The sequence below is a fragment of the Manacus candei genome, unplaced genomic scaffold, assembly GCF_025592945.1.
Source record: "Manacus candei isolate 608988 ecotype Guabito, Panama unplaced genomic scaffold, ASM2559294v1 h1tg000047l, whole genome shotgun sequence".
Taxonomy (NCBI): Eukaryota; Metazoa; Chordata; class Aves; order Passeriformes; family Pipridae; genus Manacus; species Manacus candei.
The window spans coordinates 11,977,909-11,994,952 of NW_026138095.1; the positions used below are offsets into that span (position 1 = coordinate 11,977,909).

The 17,044-nt window shown below is 47.3% G+C and overlaps 1 protein-coding gene across 1 annotated transcript in view; it reads right to left on the minus strand.

Moving 5' to 3' along the window:
• The window catches only part of MAP2K4 (mitogen-activated protein kinase kinase 4), a 97,459-nt gene that overhangs the window by 52,530 nt on the left and 27,885 nt on the right, over positions 1 to 17,044 (minus strand). The window contains exon 2 of the mRNA XM_051797536.1: positions 8,501 to 8,603. Coding sequence (XP_051653496.1) covers positions 8,501 to 8,603 — 103 coding nt within the window. The remainder of the gene's footprint in view (positions 1 to 8,500; positions 8,604 to 17,044) is intronic.

A 17,044-nucleotide genomic window follows, 5' to 3' on the forward strand; every position in this document is an offset into this window, starting at 1 on the left:
AGAATTTACCAAATAAAATGGTAAAGGACAGATAAATGGGTCTTACAATACTCTGAAAATACATCAACAGATTCAGACGTTATTGAAAAGTCCAAAATGAATGGAGCTGTGGTCTTCCACTTTCTCACCAACCCTCCAGAGAAGCCTGGGGTATTTTGGTGTCCTGAACGCCTCGAAAGTCTCCACAGACCAAGACTTACAACCAGTTTGCATCTGAGCATGTACATAGCTGTCCTTGCTAGAGGATGCAGCACCTCAAAAGAAAAGAAAGGAAAGAGAGAAAATTTTGCTTCTGTTACACAACAGTATGAAGGGAAGAGAAGAGCTGATACCAGCTCTGAAACTATTCAACCTACTTTCCCTGCTCCCAGACAAGCACTGCAGCAGTTACACCATGGGGGGAGTGACACAGCTGTGCCAGGCCCAGGCACGTCCTCCAGCGTGTGAGGAAGAGTTGCAGCTCAGGAGTGCCCAGGGTCTGCTCACAGGACCAGGACAGCTCTGCTCCTGCCACACCCAGAGCTCCCCTGGAACCGTCGGGACACAACCCACGGAACTACATAAACCCAAAATTCTTAAACCACACCAAACCCTCCGCAGCCCAAACCCCTGAACTGCTTTCAAACAAAGGCAGCATCATCCCCCATCTCAGACACAGCAAGGCCACTGGGGGAAGTTCCAACTCTCCATGGTCAGGACGACAGACTTTCCTAAATCATCTTCCTCAGCAGAGCACAGAATGTATTATCAAAGCACTGACCTCGCGTTCAGGTTTATAAACCTGGGCTTTTGGAACCAAACTGACTAACCAAGAAAAATGGTCAACTCCTGGCTCTCCTCCAGGCTCTGGAGCATGACAGGTATCCCCAAAGCAGCAACTTAGTCCTGCACAGGCTGCAGACACCAGGCTTTTGCCAGGAGCGTGGATGGAGTCAAGGATGGTTCCTCTTATGTGTCTCAGGGAAGGATCTGGTCAACCACGGGTCACCCATGGAGCCACACTACTAGATAAAGGGGAGGCAAAACAGCTCACCAAAAGCCAGGCATGGCAAGGAAAGTTTATAGGACACTTCTATCCAAGGGAGACATCCCCAGCTTTGCTCTTCTGTCCAGCCTCTCTGTCCCATCAGGCAGCCACATTGATGCAGACTTCATGGTGAATGAAGTCAAGTTCAGTTTGAAAATTAACACTTCCACCTCATTGCTCTACGTTTCCCATTTTCACCACTCCAGAATGCTTCACCTCCCTTCACATCATTCAACTCAGTAGAAAAATCTAGTAGTCAACTCAAAATCACTGCTCTTCAGGGACTCACCCCAGACACCACCTTAGTGTCTCTGGAAGAGGAAGACTGGAGACAACACTGCTAGAAATACCTTCACAGGTAACACCTTCACAGGTGCCAGCTCTGTCACTACCCCGTCCCACCTTCCCTTGCCCAACATGCCCCGAGGAAGCAGCACCAAGACCAGTCACCACACCCTGAATGGGGAGGTGCAGCAGGGCCGTGCTTGGTGTGTCACACACCCATGTCCCAGTGCAGTGGCCAAGGACAGCTTGGCCCACAGGGACGGGGGGCCCGGGTGGCTCTGGGCAGGTGCAGAAGCCTCCAGCCTATCCCACCCTGGATAACCCCCCTGCCACCACAGCTCCCAGCTGCTGTCCCTGCCTGGGCAGGACAGGCCAGGTCTCAGTGCTTTGGAAGGTGACTGACTGGAAGGTGACTGAAAGGAGGGTCAAGGCTGAGAGGTCCCAATGCAGCTCCCAAACAAGCAGCTCTGCCCATGGCTGTGTGTGCAGTGAGAACCACGACAGCAGCTCCCAACGTGCCAGTGGTGGGACAGGTCACACAGACCACCAGACATCCCTGTTAACTCCCTACCCTGTCACAAACTGCTGGTCTAACCTTCACCTCTTCCAAATGACAGCATGTCCCAGCTTCCCAGCTGCAGAATGGGGAACAGAGATTTGTGCAACCATTTAGGATTACAAAGCTAAATCATTCAGCATGGGTGAAGCACTCAGAACCCATGGGAGTCAGGTCATGCATAACATCAGGTTGGATTTGATTTAGACACCCAAGGGTACGTGATTAGATTCCAGAAGTTCTGGGGAGCCCAGGTCCCAGCAGTGTGGCAGGAAGGCAGGTGCTCAGCACCCTTGAAAAATCCATGTGAATTAGCTGAATGGAGACATATGAGGTCCAAATTTTGGTTCCAGATATGGAAGGCATAAAGCCAGAAGCAGAGCACTGAGATATCAAACCCTCACAAAAGAAAAGAACAGTCCTACCAGGGCAGTGAAGCTCTAAAGGATGTGGAAGCTGATAGAGAAATTTATTTTGGAAGCAGCAGACAGCAAAAAGCTCCTCTGCAGAGAGGATATGCACCTAAGAAACACCAAAACTTACAAAGTTTAAAAAAAAAAAAACCAAAAAAAAAACCTTAATGCAGCACATTGAAATCTCACACTGACTCTGGCAGCACCTTCTCTGATGAGGTGATCTCCTGGAAGCCTGAGATATGGAATTTGGGTATTTTACAGGTCACATCACCTCTTTGTCCTCTAGGCCTCAGAGATTACTGGCCAAACAAATTTGTAAACTTTTGGGGAAAAAAAAAAAAGGTAAAATACAAGGAAAAGTTCATCAATTTGTCAAAAATGCTCCTGAAAAAACTGCAGAAGAAACATTGTTCCAGCACTGAACCAACAGTGATGTTTGTATGAAAAATGAAAGCCTGGTTACCACAGGTTCCTTCAAACACTGAAATGTCTTAACTAAGCCCTTGGAGGTTCCATTCTACTTGTGCTGACTTGAAAATACAGCTGATTACATTCAGAGACTGCAACTTTCAGGAAATGTAACAGATCAGTCACAGAAAAAAATCAAATTCTTGGTACTTTTGACCCTGAATCCTGCCTCCAAGGCTTCCAGTCAGCACCCTCTGACATGGGAAGGCAGCACGTGGCAGAGAGGTAACAGAAATCAGTGACAACAAAGATGTGAAATGACAGTGATAGAAATGGGGAAGAGACAGGAAATATTTACAGGAAAATTCACACTAGTAATTGTGAACATGCCAATTTAGGATATTCCACTTTGAGGTTTAGTATTCATTTACAAAAATGGTAGAAACTCTCTCAGGTTACTTTCTAAAGAACTCTGCCAGCTGCAGGCAGAGCAATAAACACATCAGAGAGGCTTTGGTACAGCCAGAAAAAAAACCTTTCCAGGATTAACAACAGTCCTTGAACTATCTAGAAAAAAGGAAGCAGCAGAGTCTGATGTGCAATTAGACCCCACTGGCTTTTGAGGAACCCAGCCCTGACGATTCACTAAAACATCCAACACATTCCTAAGGCAGCTCCCTGGAGAGTGTGTCACTCTCCCAGGTGTCACAAGGAGAAGGTCCACACAGGGCACCTCTGGAAGCTTCGGTCCTAGTGAATCCATGAAGACACTCACATGGTATAGGGAGGCTGTGGAGTTCAACTGGACACCAGACACTTCAAACACCAAGTCTGAACATTAGGAGAGGTTATTTCATTTTGTCACCTTTCCAGGGTCAACACTTTGGTGATCAGATTTTTGAGAGGTGGCACCTCTGACAGCCAAGAGACTTCCCAGGCAGCACACAGAACACTCCAATAGCAACATGCTGTGAACCAGATGCCAAACAACATTCTTTGTGCGTGGTCATTTCTTAGCAGGTGGGTCTAAATCCTCTAAGTCAACATCCACCCATCACTGCACCAAAAGAAAACAACACTTTCTAGAAAACCAAAAAACTCATCTACAGCCAACTGAACAACTTGGTTCCAGAGTGATGGGCAGCACAGCCCAGCCAGGCACCCTGCTGTGCACAGCCATAGTCACACCTCACCACATCACTCCCCTGTCAGTGTGATCTGAACCTCCTTTCAGCAAAGGCCATCAGCTGTAAGCAGCTCTGTAAGGCTTCCACAGAGATAACAGAGTAATCTAATTTTGTTTGTGACCTAAATCCTACTTGGACACAGCACAGATGAGATAAAAGGTGGGATACATTCCAGTCAGTATAACGGATTTGAATTCGAAGAGCTCACCCTAACCATGGCTTGTGTCCTCCAGCCTCTGCAACTTCTGCTGCAGGGAAAACAAAGTTAGCAATTGTTAATCTGGTCTAAGTCAGAAATTCAGTCTGAACTCACGAGAGCCATGGGCTCACCTGGCAGGTCTCCGCAGCCTCGACTGCTCCTCAGCCTGCACAGCATGGCAATCACTCGCTGACTCTGACCAGGCACTGGGACATCAGACATCAGTAGAACACTTACATCTTCTCTAGACTGTATACTTTCAAGTAGGAATTATATTCCTCAACTACTCTCTGTAATTCAGGCTCTACTCTGCCTTACTCTGTACGTGTAAAATTCTGTTTAAAACTGTACCAGACACTCTATGCACTGGCAGGGTCCATGTCATACCTAGACAAAACCTCTGCACTTCTAGAGAGGAGTTGGTGGTAGCAGTCCCAGCTGAATCAAATGAGACACAATCTCCATCACATCCAGTCACAGAACCAGAATGGACCTCCCTTCCAAAACCCTTCCTTGATTCCTGCTACTCCCCACATCCTCCTGGGGCTTTGCCCACCTACCCCATAGGATCTGCACAGGAAAGCAACTCACAGCATCTTTTAGCTGGAATAAGGGATGTCTCAGCCCTCAACATCACCAGGAAGGGAGATTTCAGCGAGCCACAGCCCAAATTCTAGAACTAGAAAGGTACTTCCAGTTTCTAATCTCATTCAAAGTCACGCAGAGTCAGCCTCGTATTTAAAGGTCACTTCAAAAAGCCCTGATTATAACACATTCTAATTCAGAAAGTACTCAGGGCAAACCCCTTGCAGCACTGGAGATGTGAGGGCTCCTGTCCCTGGCTCCAGGCTGAGCAGCTGCAGCCTTGCTCATCAGCTCCTTCCTTGATTTCCTGGTCATCTGTGACAAAGGTGACCTCCTTCAAGACATCCTGACACAGCTGGTGGTGGATGTCCTGGGAACAATGAAGAAGGAAGGTGTCCTGTCAGAGGCTCAGGGTGACATGGGCTGGATGGGGATGGGACAGGAGCAGTGAGGCCAAGCCACCCACTGCAGCCCTCACCAGCTCTCAGCTCCAAAGCCCCCATGGAGATGGTCCAGCAAAGCTCAGAGGTCCTGACCGCTCCCCTGCTCCTCCTGTTTCTGCACATGGTCTCACATTTTTCCATGTTGCTCTGAATCCTGCTCTGGCTCCCACCTCCTGTTCTCCCACAGCTGCACACTCAAACAGCCTGGAGGGATAAAGCCCCAACCTGGACCCAATCCATAACACCTGGCTCAAAACCTCCACAGGTGGGAAAGAAAAGACAACGAGGGGCAGGCAAAAGATTTGGGAACCCATGTCTCAACCTTCTACATCCAGTTGTGTAATCTGTACTGTCTCCTCCTGGACACAGTATTCCAGGGCACAGCCTATGTATCAGCTGAAAGCCTCTACCCATGACAACAATGAAGCTCTGGGAACAGTCTCCAGGCAGAAGCACAGTGGGAGTAGAGGGTCTCTGTGCCATGAGAGACAAGGCATTTGGGAAGCACTAAGCAGAGTGCTAATAATGCCATGTTTTGCAATTGAGATTCCATGGCCTTGAAATCATTCCTCCAGGTAACATGCCATGAAAGCCAAGGAACTAGTATGAATGAATGGAGTCAGAAATCCCACACAAATCACCTGGGAAGCCTCCCTGTGGAAACCCCATCAAGTCCCCTCCAGCCTGTGTGTGCCTCCCCCTTGTTCACCGGAGCTAAACTCCACCCCTGGCTTACAGCAATTCCCAAAATTTTTTCCATCACACTTCCAAACTGTTTTTCCAAAACCCCTGAATATCTCCCAGATCAACAAACAAACCATCAAAAAAAAGCTGAACTCACACCTTGGGAGGGTATGTGGGGTCCATACCCATTTTATCCAGGTATGGAGCCTTGGCACTGAGAAAGAGAACAGCTACACCCTATAGCCTGAAATTTGGAAGGCCACCTGTGGCATGATGTGCCTCCCCTCCTTGACAGCCATGTCTCTGCTCCAGTTTTCACAGAGGTTTCCTCACTCCTGATCTACACACTGGCACAAGGAGCCCCATTTGCCCCTTTACTGTCTATGTAGTAAGAAACCACACTCTCACCTGAACATCCACCAATCCAACCTGAGCAGTTTCCCAACCAAAACCTGCTAATCAAATGAAATACAGTTAACGAGCGATTCCCATCTCCTGGCAGCTGCAGGTCACTTCTGGCTGCCTCCTCTCATGCCCCAGCCAGAGCTCAGCATAGGCAACAGGACTCTCTGCCCTCCTGGAGGCAGGAGCAACAGGACACCTCCGGATCGGTGGATCCAAGTCACAGAACCCACAGAGCCCCAAATTTCTTGAGAGAAATTGACCTCTCCGTATCTTCAGATCCACCCATCTGGATGGAGAGGGTCTGCCCAGGGCAAACCCCAGCAGTGTGGAGCCAGCACTCATTTCGGGAGGGTGCCCAGGCCACCCCACTCCACCAGGCTGAGGAGAAGTGACTTGGCAAACAGAAACACACTTTGCACTGGGAACACATCTGGGCAAGGAGGTTTGCAATACCCAGTTCAAATCCAAAGTCTAGAAAAGGTTTCTAGCCAACTGAGGAAAAAACATTCCAGCATCTCTGAGAAGAAGGGAGGAGATGGAGATGCATCAGCTGCGAGACAAACACTTGACAGAAGAGTGCAACCAGAAGATGTCAACACTGCTTTTGAGGAACAGCATCTGCTACAGACACACAAAGGACATGAGGACAATTAGCTGTACCCAACCTCACCGAGAAAGCGATCCAACAAACAGCATCCAGCTCTTTCAAACAGAAATGGTCACTACAGCTCAGAACCTCCCAAGAAAGCTTTGGCACAGGACACATCACCATCAATTTTGGCACTCGAACAACTATCATATCCAACCCAAAACACTTGCAAGCCCTCAGAACCAATAGCACCATTAACCAGCCCAGAATCCAACCCCTGCCAACAACTGCATCTCCCACAGAGATAAAGCATCACCTTCTTCCTGGACAGTGTTGACAGTCACTTGCACAAACATGAAACTTAACACGTCGTGGACTAACACTGAAAGTTCTTCTGTGCTACACAGGAGCCACTGTGACTTCCAGTGAATCCAAGACAGAAATCTGCACAGATAAACACAGAAAAGTCAAATCCCTATAGATGGCTGATGGTGGGAACTCACTAGTTGAGACTAAGTCCTTTATTTAATGGACTAGGGATGTCAGAGAGAGGAAAGAGCCCCAGATCTGGTTTTGCAGAAAATCCTTACGAGGGTTTGATGATGTGATGAGACCCAAAAAGTAAATATCTAAATGTGAACTCTACAACCAGCAAAAATACTCTAGTTCAGAGAGGAAAAGAGAAGGAAAGAGGAGGACTTGCTGGAAAGGTCACTCAGGGTTTTAAAAAGAATCATCTAAAGTACTCTATAAAATTTCTCGATGTTGTAATTACCATCAATAACTCATCAGAAACATACTTTTAACTCAATAATGGCTTGCTTGAAAATCCCCAGCACAAAGAAGCTCCCAGGAACAGAGCCCAGTGGGTAAGTCCTGGGGAAGCAGAAGGCACTGAGCTCCAGGAGAGAGGCAGCAACATGCAGAGCCAAGCAGGAGCAGCCTGTGACAGGGACACCTTGGAGAGCCCAGGCAGCAGAGAGGCTGCAGGTGCAGTTTCTGAGCCTTGACACTGACAAAACTCCTGAGACCTTAGAGAAGAAAAATGTGGGGCATCTTTCTGTGCCTGCTGCATCTGCCCCACAGAGCGGCTGCGGTGAGGCATCATCCAGCTGGGTTGGTGGATCTGAGGATACAAAGCTGATCTTTTCCATGCTGGTGTACACTGGTATGTACTAATGCCAGGAACAGCTCTGTGCCACTCTTGCACTCTGACTTTGGATAGGGATATCCTGGAGCTAAGCTGGCTAGAAAAGTCCCCGAGACCTCATCTCTGCGTAACTCCCAAACATATCCCTGTTGGTAAAATGATAATCCTCGACTTTTGTCTATTTTAGTGCTGCAAACAATTCTATCACAGTTATGGCTTTCACAAGTAACATAGAAACAAGAACTTCTAACAAAAAGTAATAAGCTGAATAAAGAGATAGGAAAATGACAGTGAATCAGTCTGGAAATTAATTACAGGCATATCTAGCATTATCAGCTACAATATCTCAATTCTGGAAGGCATTAGCTCCAGTGTAAAACAGGACAATCCCAATTTAATTTCTTTTTTTAATTCCGGAAAGAAAAATCTTCTACAGTGACTCAAACTGAGAGATTCAAACAACCTACAAATAACTGGAGTAATCAAACTGCATTTAACTAACACCAGGTGTTGGCTAAATAATTTCAAAGTTGTTCCACTAGTTGTGCCGTTGGCTTTATACTCACATGTGTGGATTTTGGAAAGGAACTCCAGAAGTATTTAGAGTAAATCTTGCTGTGGACTTGAAAGGTGGATTTGCAAAATTTAACTTCAGCGCTTTGCGTTTACCTGGGAGACAACGAACATAAAGTAAACTTTTTGTCAGCAACAAAATATTGAGAGCATCTGGAAATAAACAGGAAAAAATGACATATTGTAAGAAAAGGAAAATGCATTTCAGAACAACATTAGCAAATCACAGCTCATGTCAGGGACGTGGGGATGGAGACACAGAGTCGGCTCACACTCCAAGGTCTTCCCTGGCTCATTCCAAGGCAGTCACCAAAGAGAGGTGTCCAGAGCACCTCCTGGGACAGGTGGAGCACCTGCATCACCTTCCAGGGTTCCAGCAGCCACAGGGCACCTCCTCACCATGGCCCTGGCCATCCTCCATGCACACCCAAGGGGGCAAAGGGGCCTGACCTGCCCGGCACGGCCTGGGCACACCACCAGACCCAGGGGATGGCACTGCAGACAGAAAGGACACCTTCTGTGTAACACCCCAACCAAGGATGGCTGATGGGCGTCCTGACCTGGAGATGGCCAGGCTTGAGGGAGGCCTGTGAGCTCCTTCTGCAAAGTGGGCTGCCAAGCAGAGAGAAAAATTCAGCCCATCCGAAGGGTAACCAGGTGAGGGAAAGCTTTGCTCTGCAGCCAACTGAGGAAGTGTGGGGAAACAAAATAAACAAACAGGACTGTGGGAGGGGGCCTGGTCACTGCACCAGCCACTGGTTCTGTACTTGCCATTGAAGTTGAGATGACCTGCTCAAGCAATAGCAGGATCAGGGCCTACAAAGGCAGCTGTCCCCATGTTGTCCCTGTTTGCCCACAGGAAACCTGCATTCCTCCCCACCAAAACACCTAAGATGGGGCCTCTTCTAGCCCACCTTCCCGGGAGCCTGGAACTGAACCCCCCTGGCTTCCCACTGCCTGGGTGATGCCTTAACCAGTCACTGTTGCTCATCCCAGGAGGCACTGGCCACCCTAAGCTGGCACAACACCTGGATTCCTCCAACAATTTCTTTCACCTGCACCCTAGAGCAGGTGTCATATTCCTCAGCATCCCACAACCCCCCTGGGAAAAACCAAAAGGCACCATTCTGCTCTCCAGCATTCCTGTACCTTGCACAAAGAGGTGTTTTGGGTAACTCCAAGACCATAAAAAAAAGAAGAAAAAATAAGTCAAAGCACTTAGAGCAATTTCAGGGCACGAGATATTACAAGGATCGGAGAACCACAGAATCATCAAGGTTGAAAAGGACCAATCATTCCCCCAGCACTACCAAACCCACCACTAAGCTGTGTCCCCAAGTGCCACATCCACATATCTTTTAAATCACTCCAGGGATGGTGACTCCACTGCCCTGGGCAGCCTGTGCCAGGACCCAACAACCCTTTGGGTGAAGGAATCTTTCCTAATATTTAATCTATACCTCCCCTGGCACAACTTGAGGATGTTTCCTCTTGTCCTATTGCTTGTTACTTGGAAGGAGAGACCCGCCTTGCTAATAGAATCACAGAACCTTTGAGGATGGAAAGGACCTTAAAGATCACCATGGCAATATACATCTAAAACCAGCCTAATAAACCCAACACACCTCAGAATTAAGCACTCCCTCAAAAGAAATACACCCACCCTGTAGCCTGGCAGGCCAGGAAAGCTTGTGGCCAGCACCCACCCATACCCAGTCAAGGCTTCTTAACACTTGCCACCCCACACCAGCTCAGCTGGGACCGAGTGACAGCTCAGCTTATTGGGGTGAAGTTCTGCCCTGAGGTGTCACTGCAGGAGCCAGGTGCTGCTGGCACTACCCGAGCTCAGCACATGAAGCCCATGGCACAGCTCCAGTCACTCCTCCTTTGATTTCCACAGAGAGATGACCCCTGTTTCCTCTATCAACCTTTTAAATCACTGGTAGATAACTTCAGTTTTAATCCTGCTGCAATACAATAATCCAGAAATACCTGCACACATGTTGCATTTGCTAAAAATCACCAAATTTGCTAGACATAAACGTCACACAAGGAACTTGCAAAAAATCCAACAGCGGGAAATGAATTATCCAATGCTTTGCATGAACCACTTAAAAAACACATCCCCATTTTCTGGTGATGATTCACCAGCAGATTTCCATAAGGTTTCATCAGTGATTCTGGGCCTCTCATCACTAAGGATGGTGGGGAAGAGCAAAGGCAAGGATGCCTGGCCTGGGTGAGGGGGGCTCAGCACAGAGCTCAACACTGCGATGGGCCCTTCCTGAGCGTGGTACCCAAAAAGAAACGGCACAGCATGGACTAGGCTGCAGCACTACAAGGAGAGGATAAAATACCAGTTGTTAAAAATCCTGAGCACACTGCAACAAGGTAACCATCATTGGCTTGCTCCTGTTAAAAGTACTGATCTCTGATTTGACACAGTTTCAGAATCACAGAATATTCCGAGTTGGAAGGGAGCCACAAGGATCATCAAGTCCAACTCTTAAGTGAACGGCCAGAATAAGGAAAAAGGCCCCTGTTGGTGCTGCAAGCTGGTCTACTTTGGGGTACTTCCCCTCCAGTAGCACCCTCGTATTTTGCTTTGTTGTGTGCAAAAAAAAATAATGAAAGAAATAATGTAGTTTAGCAAATGCAATAATGCCCAAAATACCCATTAACCATCTTGCTTGCCAAACTGACTTCCCAGCATGAGGCTCCACCTTTCAACAATGCATTTTCAAAGCTTTCTTTAATCTTTTCCAAATAAAGATGATTCTTTCCACATGTTTATTACGCATAACTTATTCTTCTGAAAAACACTTAAGTTGGGGCCGCAGGGTCCCTCTCCCCAGCTCAGAGAAAAGGCCTGGTATCACTAAGTTCTGCCTGACCTCCATCCCTGCCTCCACTGAGCCATGTAGCATGAGGAATATCTTATTTATGTTACTTACATGCACACAAAGCAAGTCCTCATTTTGTACCAGATGACTGCATCTATACACACAGCACTGTCAGGAGGATAAGCAAGTCTTCTCTCCTGTTTGGACTTGGTCACTCCAAAATCTCCTGGAGTAGGCAGTGCAATGTGGAAGCCAAGGACAGTGAGAGGCAGGCACTGATGGAGCAACAACATGCTGGTTCCAAGAGTGCCAGGTGACAGTAACACTTCACTCTCACTTCAAAGAATCACAGAATCATGGAGTGGTTTGGGTTGAAAAGGACCTTAAAGATCAACTCATTCCAACTTCTGCCATGGGCAGGGACACCTTCCATTTCAGGTTGATCAAAGCCCTGTCCAAGCTAACTCCGAATGACAGGGCATCCACACCTTCCCTGGGCAATCTGTGCCAATGTCTCACCACTGTCATTGTAAGGATCCCTTCCCAGTTGACACTCAGTCCGTTGTCAGCCAGCAGCACACTCTGTGCCTCATGGCTGTCCCCTGAGCCAAATGTACAGCTGAGGGAAGGTCTGCAGCACTGAGGAACCAGAGGGCTCCTGGCAGGACCCTCTGAGAGTGCAAGACCTGTCACAACACCCCACCATCGCCTGACCGACCTCCCACACCTCTTCTGACTACTTCCCTGAGGGCACCTCCCTTCCCACACACAGCAAAACCAGATGGAGTTCAGAGCGCCAAGGCTCTGGAGGATGCTGACGCTTATCCCGGCACCCTCCCCCTGCGCCCCCGTCTGTGCAGGGACAGGGGTGGTGCTGGGCAGGGACCTGCAGGGAAGGGCCACACAGCCCCTCGCTCACTGCTCCTGTTATGGCACCACAAACCTGCTCTCAGACTAGGTCCAGGGATTTCTTGCATCATTCTTTCAGTATGTTTCATTCACCCACCCAAACCCCAGGCCTCTGTCAAGGGCAACAATGTCATGTCATAAGATTTTCCCTTTCTCACACCAACGCTTATACAGTTCAGGAGAACGCTAGACTTCTAGCTAGCTAGAAGTGGCCCAACATCAAAATTGGCACAATTAACTACAAACTCTTGATCAAAAAAATCTCTTCTCACAGCCTGTTCCTATTCTTGCTACTTGCAAACTTTATACACTAAGTTTCCTCCTGTTTTCACGTTGGGACAGAATGTTTTTTATCACAGTTAAGCACTGGTCTATTGATTTCTATCTTAGTAGGTTTCTAAGGATAGTTTCAGTTATGTCAATCCACCATCTGGAGCTGTATTTTCTACAAATCCAAAGAATACAGAAGCACAAGCTGCCCCTGGGAAGCAAACAGGATGATTTGCTTTTGCTCAGCTGATGAACATGGAACTTGACCAGGGAGAAATGAACATCCTGAGAAATGCCAGGAATTTCCATCTAGCACAGATCACATGGAAACACTTACTGGAAGTGAAACAACACACTCAAATGGACCAGAAGTCTGAGGAGAGTCAAAGCAAGCTGTGTTCCCCAGCAGCCTTCCAAAACCCGAGTGCTTCAGCTATGGACGCAAGAGTCTCGAGTTTCACACTAAAAAAGACTTTTGACAACTCCATGTCCTTATTCCTTGCAGACACTCATTCTAACTGGAGGCAAAGGAGCCTCTTTAGACGCAAGAGTTTTGCTGTGATTTTGCTATGCGCAGATTCAATACAGTCCCACCCTGTCCAACTACAACAAAGAGGCCTGGGGCTAATGGTGCTCCTGGAATTCACTAATGCCCGTCATCACCAAGGCTGTGCGACCAAAACTGTCTGAAAATGTGCAGCAGAAATATTCACCTTACATAGATTAAATGTCTTTTAAAGGTTCTGCTAACTTTATACATAATTCTAACCATCAACCACTATGACACCTACTTCTCTGAAAACTTTTACTGTAAAGATTATGTGAGAAGCAATGATTTGAAGGAAACCAAAAATAACTTTAGAATAGATCACTTTTTCACAAATGAGGTTAATCCTCAACACCAGATGTGAAACCATGAAATTCCGTGACTTATGGTCTTCCCAAACTTCCTGGGTTTGGTCAGCTGCGTGTTAACAGTTATACCAAGTCCAGACATGAAAGTACGATGGTCTGGGCTGTGGTTGAGCTGAAGTGGCAAGGGAAGCACTGACTTTGAGTGAATCTAACCAGGTTTGCATCCTAAATTATGCTGCTGAGAAGAACAAAGACAGCCAAGAATAGCTTTCTGACTGTAAGTAAGTTAAATGTTCTACCCATAAGGACAACAATCCTTATTTCAAATCACCACAGCCTTAAAGCGGTGGTGGTAGTGCTGGTGTCCTCTAAACCATTTTTAAAAGGATGTTGTCATTCTAGCACCAGGCTTATGTGTGGAACAATGGTAAGGGACTGATGCCTTGTGTCCTGCTACTCCCCAAATGCACATCCCTTGGCATTCCATTAACCACAGACAAAACAGACACCAGGAAAAGCATCTGGGAGCACTGGAAACCCACCTACACAACAGCCCCAGAAGAACTCCAGCTCATAGCAGCACTTGTTCCTTGCTGCACTGGTGAATGGGTGCTACGCCAAGCACAGAATTATTTATGTGCTGCTACCCATCACCAGAACTAATCCAAGCACTTGGCTCTGCAGTTAAGTTCTCTTCACTCTTTCTGAGGCCCCTTCACCACCACCACAGCCAACCAGTCTTCACACAACCAGGAACAGCTGCCTAGCAGGTCACGTGCAGGCCAAAAGTATTCTTCCAGAGTTAGATTGGGTACTACTATTTTTACTTCACCTAGGACACCTATGATTTACAGAATCAGAAAATCATCAAGGTTAGAAAAGGCCTCTAAGATCACAAGTCCAATGATCACCGCAGCACCACCACTGAATTCACCACTAAACCATGTCCTCAAGTGCCACATCCACATGTTTCTTGAACACTTCAGGGATGGGGACTCCATTACCTCCCTGGGCAGCCCCTTCCAATGCCTGATAACCCCTTCCATAAAGAATTTTTTCCTAATATCCAATCTAAACCTCCCCTGGCACATTTCCTCTTGTCCTGTCCCTTGTTCCCTGGGAGCAGAGCCCAACCCCCCCCAGCTCCACCCTCCTGTCAGAGAGTGAGAAGGTTCCTCTGAGCCTCCTTTCCTCAAGGCTGAGCCTTCCCAGCTGCTCCTGGTGCTCCAGACCTTTCCTCAGCTCTGTTCCCTGGACACGCTCCAGCCCCTCAAATGTTTTTCTTGCCTGAGGGGTCCAGAACTGTCCCCAGGACTGGAGGTGCCTCAGCAGTGCCCAGCACAGGGGCACTGGGTCCTGCTGGATACTTACTGGAGAAAGTAATCTTAATTTCTTCCTAGAATTTCCTCACTCCTGCTCCTGCCTGCCATACCCTCAATAGCACTGCTGACTATGTTCATGTTACACAGAGCAAAATGCTCCCTTTCCAAGATTTTCGAAACAGTAGTAGTTCAATGGATTTTGTCCAAGGTTTCTGTCTTGCAGGGATACAAACCGATACGTGCCAAAACACCTTCCACCTAGTTCAACTCTGATGTATCAACCTCTTGCTGTCACAGCCTGAGTGCACCTGTCACAGGGCACAGGTGAATATTCTCTCTGGTCCAGATGCTGAAGTCACTCTCCCTTTGTGAAGTGATATTCCAAGAATCAAGTCTGCACTCTAACTTCCTTACTCTAGTATAACCAGGAAAAAACAGAGATACAGCCACAGGACCACAAGCTGTGACAGCAAACAGTAGGAAGGACAATCAGTAGATTTGCAATTAAGTGTGAAACCTTTTTATCTCTCCCTTGTAAAATTAAAACACATCAACAAAAAGACAGAGAAAATGGGGAGGAAGGGATGATTTGCTCGCATTTGGAAACAGAGCTGGATGCTTGAAGTTATTTTCTTGATTTCTTCCAGGGCAACTCCAAGAAAAGCAAGTGCCAACTCTCACCTGCAACAGAAAAAAAACCCCAGTGACACAGATCTCTGCTCTTCCAAGAGCTTTAAATAAACGTAGTACCTTGTCTGCTAACAAAATGCCTGCTTTGATGTAGAGACAGCAGAGAACACTCACCTGTGTTCAGAGCTGTAGCCCCACAGCTGCTGATGCCCTGAACGCTCCCAGGATTCCCAGCTGGTTCTCCCTACTCCTGCTAGCACAGCTCTGCCTGCCCACGGACCCTGCCCACCTACCATCCTGCAGTTATATTTCCTTCCTTTCCAGTCTTGCTCATGGATCTACTCCAATACCAGCACAACTAATTTGAGACTAAAGTAGGTTTCAAGCCTTACCCTCATGATAAATCATTTTTCAAGAAAAAACTAGTCAAATTTTTTAAAACAAAATCTGAAGAACTTCAGCATATCATGCAGTTCTATTTGAGGAGTCTGGATGAAAGAAGGGGTCTCGGGTTTGAGTTATTATTTTAAGAATTGCAGCTACAGAAATTCACTTTGAAGGCTACAAGTATTTTCAGTGTGTCTGTCTGTTACTGATATTTACTGTCCTTCAATTTATTATACTTCAATTTAGTATAATCCAAGAGTCAGTCTTCAAATCTGAGATGACAATTCTGCACTGCAGGAATGAGCTCATTTTTAGGAATCACCTCATTAGGAAGAGGATTTATCCATAATTCCCCTACAGCCCCAAGTGTGCTTCCACTTAGGGAGTACAAACACCAGAGTAGCCAGGACTCTGGAAGGGTTACTTGCCTTCAGGAAACTACTCCGCAGCAAAATATTTGTACTAGACAAGATTTTAGCAGACATCTGAGTGATGTAGTGCCAGGAGGTGGCTTACAGCTGCACCAGCAAACACACACCTCTGCAACTTGGAATGCAGGATTCGTGCTACATCCAACAGCACTTGCAGCAGATCTATAAATACCAACACCATGATGCCTGGCTAAAGCAGGTTAGGCTTAGAGTGCAAGAAATTGCAGTCTGATTAAGATTAGTTCCCTCAGACCGGAAACTCCCAGCAGCAAAACCTGAGAATGAAGTCTCTATGCCCTCCAAAATCCACAATTAACCTTCAGTATTTATTATCCCTGATGCCACCCTGCACAGAAACACCATTCGTAGAAATAGCATTAAAACTACCCAAGTCTTGGGAGCAGATCAACTGTGGTAAATGAGCTTCAATCTACGCCTGGGCAAGGGCTGCCTAGGAATGTCTCAGCCCATGCACACAGGGTAGAGCCACGCTTGTGCCAGGCTGTGGGGGCAGTTCCCTGCCCAGAGGGGAGCACAGCACTCAGGTCAGATAGCAGCTTCCACCCCAAACTGGAGTTCAGCTCATTTCTAGCTGGAGAGCAGCATTTAACACATCACTCCCAGTCGCAGCCCAAAGCCAAGAGTGGTGAAACACTGCTGGAGAGAACCTGGAGGGTCTGGCTGTCCAGGCAGGAGGTGACTGTATCTGGTCTCACAGTACCACTTCACTCACAAAATATTCCTCAGACCTGTGTTTGAGGCAGCCACGGCATAACTCTGTGGAGCCTGTCATAGAGCAGCTGCCAGAAAGAAAGGGTGACACCGCCCTGGAAAATTTATTGCAAGGCACCTGGAGCCCCTCCTGATGGACAACAATAATAAATTATGCA